Below are 13,450 nucleotides of genomic sequence, written 5' to 3'. Positions count from 1 at the left end.
GCTGTATCGATCCGTTGTGGTGAAGAAGGAGCTGAGCCGGAAGGCAAAGCTCTCAATTTACCGGTCGATCTACGTTCCCATCCTCACCTATGGTCATGAGCTTTGGGTTATGACCGAAAGGACAAGATCACGGGTACAAACGGCCGAAATGAGTTTCCTCCGCCAGGTGGCAGGGCTCTCCCTTAGAGATAGGGTGAGAAGCTCTGTCATCCGGGGGGAGCTCAAAGTAAAGCCGCTGCTCCTCCACATGGAGAGGAGCCAGATGAGGTGGTTCGGGCATCTGGTCAGGATGCCACCCGATCGCCTCCCTCGGGAGGTGTTTAGGGCACGTCCGACCGGTAGGAGGCCACGGGGAAGACCCAGGACACTCTGGGAAGACTATGTCTCCCGGCTGGCCTGGGAACGCCTCGGGATCCCCCGGGAGGAGCTGGACGAAGTGGCTGGAGAGAGGGAAGTCTGGGCTTCCCTGCTTAGGCTGCTGCCCCCGCGACCCGACCTCGGATAAGCGGAGGAAGATGGATGGATCATGGATTTTTATTTAAAGGAGATATGAACTAAGAGAGGACAAAAACAAGTATTATTTATAGATTATTTTTGGTATTTATTTGCATGACTGTATGAAGTCTGCAGGACGCCACACTTGTTTCCTCCGCTTCTTAATAAGCGTGACTCTCTGTTCCGCCGTGTCCAAACCCTGCAAGAAAAAAAGATGTACACATGTATATGAAATACTGTACATACTTGCATAGTGTGTACAGTGTTGTGTTGTTTACCTCCAGGTCCATACAGTGCACTGTAGCAAGGGTTGTGGCAGTATGGTTTGCCATCGTGCTGCAAGAAGACATGTTTGAATATGTTTTTTTGGTAATATTGTATTGTTATAATACACGACTCACCTCAGCATGAGAGCCGGAGGACAGCGTCTTGCCGCACTTTTCACACTTAAGACACGGCCGATGCCAGTCCTTGCCCAGCGACGACACCTTCTCCGCTGCCCCCAAAAAAATGTCAAAAACAAAACATGTCAGACGTCTTCTTTAGGAAACTTCTAGAAATAAATTGAAGCTAGCTGGCTACTAGCGAAGAGCTACGTATAGTATTTTGCCATGTCCCCGGTTGCTATGGCGATTCTTTCAGAACAATTGCGCATAATTGAATATATTGAATTGAATATTTTAATCAGTTATTTACGCAATTTAATCACAGCACTGTATTTAAATATAATTCAATTATTCAATTGTTTAAATTACATCATTTGTTAATAATTTAAAAGCAAAATATTTGCATTTAACAACATAATAGATTATTATTAGTAGTCGTAAATAATAAATAATTCAATTATGCAATTGTTTAAATTGCATAATTTGTTAATAATTTAAAAGCAAAATATTTGCATTTAACAACACATAATAGATTATTATTATTAGTAGTAAATAATAAATAATTCAATTATGCAATTGTTTAAAGTACATAATTTGTTAATAATTTAAAAGCAAAATATTTGCATGTAACAACACATAATAGATTATTATTATTAGTAGTAAATAATAAATAATTCAATTTTGCAATTGTTTAAATTACATCATTTGTTAATAATTTAAAAGCAAAATATTTGCATTTAACAACACATAATAGATTATTATTAGTAGTAGTAAATAACGAATAATTCAATTATGCAATTGTTTAAATTACATAATTTGTTAATAATTTAAAAGCAAAATATTTGCATTTAACAACACATAATAGATTATTATTAGTAGTAGTAAATAATAAATAATTCAATTCTGCAATTGTTTAAATTGCATAATTTGTTAATTTAAAAGCAAAATATTTGCATTTAACAACACATAATAGATTATTATTAGTAGTAGTAAATAATAAATAATTCAATTATGCAATTGTTTAAATTACATAATTTGTTAATAATTTAAAAGCAAAATATTTGCATTTAACAACACATAATAGATTATTATTATTAGTAGTAAATAATAAATAATTCAATTATGCAATTGTTTAAATTACATAATTTGTTAATAATTTAAAAGCAAAATATTTGCATGTAACAACACATAATAGATTATTATTATTATTAGTAAATAATAAATAATTCAATTATGCAATTGTTTAAATTACATAATTTGTTAATAATTTAAAAGCAAAATATTTGCATTTAACAACACATAATAGATTATTATTATTAGTAGTAAATAATAAATAATTCAATTATGCAATTGTTTAAATTACATCATTTGTTAATAATTTAAAAGCAAAATATTTGCATTTAACAACATATAATAGATTATTATTAGTAGTAGTAAATAATAAATAATTCAATTATGCAATTGTTTAAATTACATCATTTGTTATTAATTTAAAAGCAAAAATATTTGCATTTAACAACACATAATAGATTATTATTAGTAGTAGTAAATAATAAATAATTCAATTATGCAATTGTTTAAATTGCATAATTTGTTAATAATTTAAAAGCAAAATATTTGCATTTAACAACATATAATAGATTATTATTAGTAGTAGTAAATAATAAATAATTCAATTATGCAATTGTTTAAATTACATAATTTGTTAATAATTTAAAAGCAAAATATTTGCATTTAACAACACATAATAGATTATTATTAGTAGTAGTAAATAATAAATAATTCAATTATGCAATTGTTTAAATTGCATAATTTGTTAATAATTTAAAAGCAAAATATTTGCATTTAACAACACATAATAGATTATTATTAGTAGTAGTAAATAATAAATAATTCAATTATGCAATTGTTTAAATTGCATAATTTGTTAATAATTTAAAAGCAAAATATTTGCATTTAACAACACATAGTAGATTATTATTAGTAGTAGTAAATAATAAATAATTCAATTATGCAATTGTTTAAATTACATAATTTGTTAATAATTTAAAAGCAAAATATTTGCATTTAACAACACATAATAGATTATTATTATTAGTAGTAAATAATAAATAATTCAATTATGCAATTGTTTAAATTACATCATTTGTTAATAATTTAAAAGCAAAATATTTGCATTTAACAACATATAATAGATTATTATTATTAGTAGTAAATAATAAATAATTCAATTATGCACTTGTTTAAATTACATCATTTGTTAATAATTTAAAAGAAAAATATTTGCATTTAACAACACATAATAGATTATTAGTAGTAGTAGTAAATAATAAATAATTCAATTATGCAATTGTTTAAATTACATAATTTGTTAATAATTTAAAAGCAAAATATTTGCATTTAACAACACATAATAGATTATTCTTATTAGTAGTAAATAATAAATAATTCAATTATGCAATTGTTTAAATTACATCATTTGTTAATAATTTAAAAGCAAAATATTTGCATTTAACAACATATAATAGATTATTATTATTAGTAGTAAATAATAAATAATTCAATTATGCAATTGTTTAAATTACATCATTTGTTAATAATTTAAAAGAAAAATATTTGCATTTAACAACACATAATAGATTATTAGTAGTACTAGCATACTTGCCAACCCTCCCGAATTTTCCGGGAGACTCCCGAAATTCAGCGCCTCTCCCGAAAACCTCCCGGGACAAATATTCTCCCGAAAATCTCCCGATTTTCAGCCGGAGCTGGAGGCCACGCCCCCCTCCAGCTCCATGCGGACCTGAGTGAGGACAGCCTTTTTGCACGACGGGAGGACAACAGGGTGACAAGAACTAAATCATCCAGACGAGATAAATTGTATTATTATGTTTATTTTACCTAAAAATAAATATATTTATTAATTTAAAAAAATAAAATAAATGTTTACTATATTTTGCTAAAAACATCAAAATTAATTGTATTTTTATTTGTATTTTTTCTGACTCCTTTTTACATCCAGCCATTAGAATTATACCTTAAAATAAACATATTTGAAATAATTAATTTTAAATTATCATAATAATTCATTTAAAATGACCATATTTAATTATTAAAATAATTGCTTGTTTATCAACAACTTTAGCATTTTATTCATTACATTTTGAAGCTCTCAGAAGCCAAGTTATTTTATATTCCTTAATATTTATTTATGCAAGTTTGAAGTATCAATTATCTAAACACCGTTTTATTTGCATATTTTCAGGATATATATATATATATATATATATATATATATGTATATGTATGAAATACTTGACTTGGTGAATTCTAGCTGTCAATATACTCCTCCCCTCTTAACCACGCCCTCAACCACGCCCTGCCCCACCCCCGACCACGCCCCCACCCCCACCTCCCGAAATCGGAGGTCTCAAGGTTGGCAAGTATGAGTACTAGTAAATAATAAATAAATCATTTGCATTTAACAACACATAATAGATGATTATTAGTAGTAGTAAATAATAAATTATTAAATTGTTTAAATTACATAATTTGTTAATAATTTAAAAGGAAAATATTTGCATTTAACAACACATAATAGATCATTATTAGTAGTAAATAATAAAGAATTCATTATTCAATTGTTTAAATATTGAATGTTATAATTAAATACAGCAAAAGAAAAAATCATACTGATGTACATTCAAAAATGTAGAAGGTTACTAAATTATTATATTAAATATAATGATAAAAAATTAATATAATTTAAATATATATTACAAATGTACTATATAATATTATAGTTAATGTATTATATTTAATCAGCTTTTCGGAAGTTTCCTCAAGACATGTCTGACATGTTTTGTTTTTTAAATAATTTAAAGTTTGGAAAAAGTTACTTACTCAAAATAAGGTTTTACAATATTGTTTTGATATAATAATTGAAGGAGATAATTTAGAATTTGAGCCACTGTTTAGTTGCACTTTTAATGAAAATGTAAAACTAATAAAAAATCCCATTGTACAGGTATTTTAGGAACAATTATTAAATAAAAACACGTTTTTATAATATATTACAATATTATGTTAGGGTGGGAGAGAATCAATATGTAAAATTTCTAATTTAGCAGTTGAACCACTAATTAATTAAATGTATTTTTTTAATGAAAAAACCCCCATCATAGTGCATTGATAAACAGAAAACAAATTAATTAAATTTATTATTTAATTATAAAAATTATTTAATAAATAAATAAATTAAAACATTGTACTTGTTTTATTTATTTAGAAAAGATTACTACAATAAACAAATATTGCAAATAAGATGTACTAAACTTGGTATATAAAACATCATAAACTTTTTTAATTTAGAAAACGCCACTAAAGTAAAAAAAAAAAAAAAAAGCATATATTTTTACATACTGTATTAAAAAACATATTATACTGGTATGTTACACAAACAATTCGTATCACATTTAAAAAAAAAGTAATAAGCTCAAGAATTATTTTAATTTTTTAAAAATAGAAAACAATAATAAAGTGAAAACTACGTTTTCTAATGTACTAAATTCTACAGTAATATTTCTGTCACAAATATAATGATGATTAAAAAGTATTTTAAAGAACTAAAACCATTTTATTTGGGGTCAAATCCGCCATCGCTCTGTGGGGGGGTGGAAACAGCGACACCTGTTGGCTCTAGCGGGGCACTGCAGCCTGACCTAATTAACGTTAAACCCCAACAAGAACAGTTCAAAGACGTTTGGCTGGGGATTGAATGTTGCGAATATGAACTTCATGTCCTCATAAAAGTGCGATAAAGACGACAAGTCATCTTTCGACTTGATAGGAAGCTTTGATAAGAATTTAAAAAAAGTCTAAATCTCAGGAATTGTTTTTTTTAATTGCGTCTGTGCTTGTCTGCTCACTGCTTCAAAATCAACACACAAGTGGAGGTCAGCCAATACACACACACACACACACACACACACACACACACACACACACACACACACACACACACATGCATTGCTAAAAAGGGAAAACCCTTCATGAGCGTGTGTGTGTGTGTGTGTGTGTGTGTGTGTGTTGGACAGCTTGCTACATTCCATCTACTTGCTGTCCATATCCTACCAAGTCAGACCTACACTGTTCCAATATCCATTTCTCTGTTCTCAATTGTTGATGTCTGATGAAGTCAACATGCACGTTAAAGTACACATCATGAAGTATGTGAGTTTTTATTTTGCCTTTATTGTGATTGGAATGTTAAAACCAGGCAATGGAAACATGTCCACATTCCAAAAAAAAAAAAAGAAGAGTGAGAATGTTTAACCAACATGATCCTGTTTGTCATCATTCCTAAAACACATGAAATTGTTGAAAAACAAACACAAATCTGGAAGAAAATATACTTTTAAAAGTTTTCAATAAAAAAAACTAACTAAATATACTTTAAAAACTGCAAAAAAATAAATAAAACCCCCCTACATTTTAGGGAAAAATAAACCACTCTGTGTAGTTCCTAAAACACATGAAATTGATGAAAAACAAACAAAAATCTGGAAGAAAATATACTTTTAAAAGTTTTCAATAAAAAAAACTAACTAAATATACTTTAAAAACTGCAAAAAAAATTAAATAAAAATCCACCTACATTTTAGGGAAAAATAAACCACTCTGTGTAGTTCCTAAAACACATGAAATTTATGTAAAACAAACCAAAATCTGGAAGAAAATATACTTTTAAAAGTTTAAAAGAACAAAAATTCAATAAATGAAAAAAACCCCTGCAAAAATAAAATAAAAACATTCACCTATGTTTAGGGGAAAATAAACCACTCCGTGTAGTTCCTAAAACACATGAAATTGATGAAAAACAAACAAAAATCTGGAAGAAAATATACTTTTAAAAGTTTTCAATAAAAAAAACTAACTAAATATACTTTAAAAACTGCAAATAAAATAAAATAAAAATCCACCTACATTTTAGGGAAAAATAAACCACTCTGTGTAGTTCCTAAAACACATGATATTGATGTAAACCAAACAAAAATCTGGAAGAAAATATACTTTTAAAAGTTTAAAATAACAAAAATTAAATAAATGAAAAAAAAAAAACCTGCAAAAATAAAATAAAAACATTCACCTATGTTTAGGGGAAATTAAACCACTCCGTGTAGTTCCTAAAACACATGAAATTGATGAAAAACAAACAAAAATCTGGAAGAAAATATACTTTTAAAAGTTTTCAATAAAAAAAACTAACTAAATATACTTTAAAAACTGCAAATAAAATAAAATAAAAATCCACCTACATTTTAGGGAAAAATAAACCACTCTGTGTAGTTCCTAAAACACATGGAATTTATGTAAAACAAACCAAAATCTGGAAGAAAATATACTTTTAAAAGTTTAAAATAACAAAAATTAAATAAATGAAAAAAAACCCTGCAAAAATAAAATAAAAACATTCACCTATGTTTAGGGGAAAATAAACCACTCCGTGTAGTTCCTAAAACACATGAAATTGATGAAAAACAAACAAAAATCTGGAAGAAAATATACTTTTAAAAGTTTTCAATAAAAAAAACTAACTAAATATACTTTAAAAACTGCAAATAAAATAAAATAAAAATCCACCTACATTTTAGGGAAAAATAAACCACTCTGTGTAGTTCCTAAAACACATGAAATTTACGTAAAACAAACCAAAATCTGGAAGAAAATATACTTTTAAAAGTTTAAAATAACAAAAATTAAATAAATGAAAAAAAAACCCTGCAAAAATAAAATAAAAACATTCACCTATGTTTAGGGGAAAATAAACCACTCCGTGTAGTTCCTAAAACACATGAAATTGATGAAAAACAAACAAAAATCTGGAAGAAAATATACTTTTAAAAGTCTTCAATAAAAAAAACTAACTAAATATACTTTAAAAACTGCAAACAAATAAAAATAAAAATCCACCTACATTTTAGGGAAAAATAAACCACTCTGTGTAGTTCCTAAAACACATGAAATTTATGTAAAACAAACCAAAATCTGGAAGGAAATATACTTTTAAAAGTTTAAAATAACAAAAATTAAATAAATGAAAAAAAAACCTGCAAAAATAAAATAAAAACATTCACCTACGTTTTAGGGGAAAATAAACCACTCCGTGTAGTTCCTAAAACACATGAAATTGATGAAAAACAAACAAAAATGTGGAAGAAAATATACTTTTAAAAGTTTTCAATAAAAAAAACTAACTAAATATACTTTAAAAACGGCAAATAAAATAAAAATCCACCTACATTTTAGGGAAAAATAAACCACTCTGTGTAGTTCCTAAAACACATGGAATTTATGTAAAACAAATCAAAATCTGGAAGAAAATATACTTTTAAAAGTTTAAAATAACAAAAATTAAATAAATGAAAAAAAAAAACCCTGCAAAAATAAAATCAAAACATTCACCTATGTTTAGGGGAAAATAAACCACTCCGTGTAGTTCCTAAAACACATGAAATTGATGAAAAACAAACACAAATCTGGAAGAAAATATACTTTTAAAAGTTTTCAATAAAAAAAACTAACTAAATATACTTTAAAAACTGCAAATAAAATAAAATAAAAATCCACCTACATTTTAGGGAAAAATAAACCACTCTGTGTAGTTCCTAAAACACATGAAATTTATGTAAAACAAACCAAAATCTGGAAGAAAATATACTTTTAAAAGTTTAAAATAACAAAAATTAAATAAATGGAAAAAAAACCCTGCAAAAATAAAATAAAAACATTCACCTATGTTTTAGGGGAAAATAAACCACTCCGTGTAGTTCCTAAAACACATGAAATTGATGAAAAACAAACAAAAATCTGGAAGAAAATATACTTTTAAAAGTTTTCAATAAAAAAAACTAACTAAATATACTTTAAAAACTGCAAATAAAATAAAATAAAAATCCACCTACATTTTAGGGAAAAATAAACCACTCTGTGTAGTTCCTAAAACACATGGAATTTATGTAAAACAAACCAAAATCTGGAAGAAAATATACTTTTAAAAGTTTAAAATAACAAAAATTAAATAAATGAAAAAAACCCCTGCAAAAATAAAATAAAAACATTCACCTATGTTTAGGGGAAAATAAACCACTCCGTGTAGTTCCTAAAACACATGAAATTGATGAAAAACAAACAAAAATCTGGAAGAAAATATACTTTTAAAAGTTTTCAATAAAAAAAACTAACTAAATATACTTTAAAAACTGCAAATAAAATAAAATAAAAATCCACCTACATTTTAGGGAAAAATAAACCACTCTGTGTAGTTCCTAAAACTCATGACATTAATGTAAAACAAACCAAAATCTGGAAGAAAATATACTTTTAAAAGTTTAAAATAACAAAAATTAAATAAATGAAAAAACCCCCTGCAAAAATAAAATAAAAACATTCACTTATGTTTAGGGGAAAATAAACCACTCCGTGTAGCTCCTAAAACACATGAAATTGATGAAAAACAAACAAAAATCTGGAAGAAAATATACTTTTAAAAGTCTTCAATAAAAAAAACTAACTAAATATATTTTAAAAACGGCAAATAAAATAAAATAAAAATCCACCTACATTTTAGGGAAAAATAAACCACTCTGTGTAGTTCCTAAAACACATGATATTGATGTAAAACAAACCAAAATCTGGAAGAAAATATACTTTTAAAAGTTTAAAATAACAAAAATTAAATAAATGAAAAAAAACCCTGCAAAAATAAAATAAAAACATTCACCTATGTTTAGGGGAAAATAAACCACTCCGTGTAGTTCCTAAAACACATGAAATTGATGAAAAACAAACACAAATCTGGGAGAAAATATACTTTTAAAAGTTTTCAATAAAAAAAACTAACTAAATATACTTTAAAAACTGCAAATAAAATAAAACAAAAATCCACCTACATTTTAGGGAAAAATAAACCACTCTGTGTAGTTCCTAAAACTCATGATATTGATGTAAATCAAACAAAAATCTGGAAGAAAATATACTTTTAAAAGTTTAAAAAAATAAAAATAAAAAAAACTGAAAAAACTGCAAAAAAAAAAAAAAAATCCACTTACATTTTAGGGAAAAATAAACCACTCTGTGTAGTTCCTAAAACACATGACATTGATGTAAAACAAACAAAAATGTGGAAGAAAATATACTTTTAAAAGTTTTAAATAAAAAACAAAAAAAAACCCTGCAAAAATTAAATTGAAAAATCAGTTTACATTTTAGGGGAAAATAAACCACTCCGTGTAGTTCCTAAAACACATGAAATTGATGAAAAACAAACAAAAATCTAGAAGAAAATATACTTTTAAACGTTTTAAATAAAAAAAAACTGCAAAAAAAAAAAAGATCCACCTACATTTTAGGGAAATATAAACCACTCTGTGTAGTTCCTAAAACACATGAAATAGATGTAAAAGAAACAAAAATATGGAAGAAAATATACTTTTAAAAGTTTAAAATAAAAATAAACAAAACTGAAAAAAATATATAAAAAAATCCACCTACATTTTAGGGAAAAATAAACCACTCTGTAGTTCCTAAAACACATGAAGTTGATGTAAAACAAACCAAAATCTGGAAGAAAATATAATTGTAAAAGTTTAATAAATAAATAAATACAAATCCACCTACATTTTAGGGAAAATGATTTCTAACAATCAAAGATATTTATTGTTTCTGCAAAGTTATTTTGACGGTTATTCTGGTTTGTTATAACTCAAAAAATATTTTTTAAATGAGGTAAACCTGCAACGTGACAATTAAGCATTATGCTTTTATCATTCCAGTTAAGTATTGTTGTGTTTACCTTTGACTAAGAGCAGAACTTCACTTCTTTTTACGCCTGAATGACATCCTATTATATTTCGGAACAACAAGAATGATTTCTGCAAATTAAAGTTGCTTTTTGTGTACTTCGGTTGGATAAGAGCACAGCTTAACTTGCTTTTACGCTTGCATGACTTTAGAAGCATTTTTTTTAGAACGATATTGTTTTGATATTCAACATTTCTAAATAATTGAAGGAGATGATTTAGAATTTGAGGCACTGTTTGACTATTAAATAAAAACACATTACAATATTATTTTAGGGTGGGAGAGAATCAATATGTGAAATGTATTTCAAGGAGTTAATTTAGTAATTGAACCACTAATTAATTAAATGTATTTTTTGTGATGAAAATAAATCATTGTGCATTGATATACAACACAAAAAAATTATATATATATTTTTTTATTTAGAAAAAGGTTACTACAATAAACAAATTGTGCAAATAAGATGTACTAAACTTGGCGTATAAAACATATCATAAACTTTTTAAATTTAGAGGATGCAACTAAAGTAAAAAAAAAAAAAGTATATATTTATACATCCATCCATCCATTTTCTACCGCTTATTATATTTATACATACTGAATTAAAAAACATATTATACTGGTATATTACACAAACAATTCGTATCACATTAAAAAAAGTATTAAAATTATTAATAAGATCAACACGATACTGTTTTTTCAACAATATTTTGGGATGATTGCCAATAGCAGTGCTTAACTTCTTCTTCCACTTGTACAGCAGGTACTTAAAACATGAAGTGTACACTTAAATAATGCTTTTATGAGGATTAACTGACTGAAGCTCAATGAAAGATGGCCACGGTTTGACCTCGTAACGGACTCATTCTTTTTCCATTCCTCCCTATTAGACAAAAACTGGTTTTTTTCCTCGAAAAAAAGACATCTTTGTGTGTTTTCCCCCCGAGCAAACACAACAATGTTGCACACACATTCTTCCATCCTAGTCTTCATCATTCCAACATTCCTACAGCAGCAAAGCCTGCAAGCAAATGTCACAACCTACTTGTCTTGGTGGACATTTTACACCCATCTTTGGTCGCAACACAACAAGTGATGCAAATATGACGAAACCGTAGCTTTATTATTCCACAAAATAATGTTAAAAGTGCAGAATGACACGATCCTACTTTTAGCGACACTTTTAAACATGAAGTCATCTCTAGGCTCTTGTAGGAAACATCTTTTTTTACACAACAATACGATGATAGTTGATGGTGTTTGAAAGCAACTTCCTGTTTTGTTTTGTTTTGTTTTGGTGAAGCCAAGCCGCAAAGAGAAGTGAAAGAAAAGAAATCATTCTTACCAAAGTAGACCTCCTTATTGCATTTGGGACACTTTGGCATCTCCTGGCTTCTTCGGGTCTCACAGATGAGAAGAATACAAATGAATAAACACGCCGAGTCGTCACTTGTGTGCGGCACGCTTAATTATTTGACTTTTATACGCCTAGTGTGGGACAGGCTTACCTTGCATTCCTCTCTCTCTCTCTCTCTCTCTCTCTCTTACTCCCTCCCACTGAAGACATCAAAACCTCCTTGTGGTGCACACACTTCAAAACAATCATTGATAAAACACTGCATCAGGAAAAACAATCAAAAACACAAAATAACCAAAATACCAATAGTAAATACTTAGATAAATACAATAGAATTAAAATAAATTATATATAATTTACGGAGCCCCTAAAGGGACATGGGGGAAATGTTTATTTTTATAATTTTTTTTATAATTTATTTATTTTTGACATGTATCTCGTGCGCACGAGAAACATGTCTAAAAAAAAATAAAAATAAAATAAATTATAATTTTTTTTTACCCCCCCCTCCATGTCCCTTTAGGGGCTGCGTACAATATCATTGAAATGTATTTAAAAAATAAAATTGTTTTAAGTACTACTGCATAAAATTAGATTCAGTTTATAAATTACAATTAAAAAAAAATCACAACAAATTACATCATTTGTTCATAATTTAAAAGCAAAATATTTGCATTTAACAACACATAATAGATTATTATTAGTAGTAGTAAATACAAATACAAAAACCCCTTAAGGACAATAAAAAAAAACAGTAAATACTTAAATAAATACAATAAAATGAAAATAAATTACCTTGCATTTCTCTCTCTCTCTCTCTCTCTCTCTCTCTCTCTCTCTCTCTCTCTCTCTCTCTCTCTCTCTCTCTCTCTCTCTCTCTCTCTCTCTCTCTCTCTCTCTCTCTCTCTCTCTCTCCTTGTGGTGCACACACTTCAAAACAATCATTGATAAAACACTGCATCAGGAAAAACAAATCAAAAACACAGTATAACCTAACCAAAATACCAATAGTAAATACTTAGATAAATACAATAAAATTAAAATAAATTATATATAAATAATAAATACATGTATTCAATCAAATTTACGGAGCCCCTAAAGGGGCATGGGGGAAATTTGTATTTTTATAATTTTTTTTTAAATAATTTATTTATTTTTGACATGTATCCCGTGCGCACGAGAAACTATCTCGTGCGCACGAGATACATGTCTAAAAAAAATAAAATAAAAAAATAAATTATAACATTTTTTTCCCCCCATGTCCCTTTAGGGGCTGCGTACAATATCATTGAAATGTATTTAAAAAATAAAATTGTTTTAAGTACTACTGCATAAAATTAGATTCAGTTTA

At 27.2% G+C, this 13,450-nt stretch overlaps 1 protein-coding gene across 1 annotated transcript; it reads right to left on the bottom strand.

Moving 5' to 3' along the window:
* Positions 1–577: 577 nt before the first annotated feature.
* Positions 578–12,241, bottom strand: crip1 (cysteine-rich protein 1). The gene is made up of 4 exons (XM_061969193.2): positions 12,088–12,241; positions 897–991; positions 774–831; positions 578–694 (listed from the first exon to the last, which is right to left on the bottom strand). The coding sequence occupies exons 1-4, from the start codon at positions 12,125–12,127 to the stop codon at positions 657–659; spliced, it is 231 nt and encodes a 76-aa protein (XP_061825177.1). The 5' UTR covers positions 12,128–12,241; the 3' UTR covers positions 578–656.
* Between the last annotated feature and the right edge of the window lie 1,209 nt (positions 12,242–13,450).

Source organism: Nerophis lumbriciformis, linkage group LG08 (assembly GCF_033978685.3).
Source record: "Nerophis lumbriciformis linkage group LG08, RoL_Nlum_v2.1, whole genome shotgun sequence".
NCBI lineage: Eukaryota > Metazoa > Chordata > Actinopteri > Syngnathiformes > Syngnathidae > Nerophis > Nerophis lumbriciformis.
This window is presented reverse-complemented; position numbering and strand designations above follow the sequence as displayed.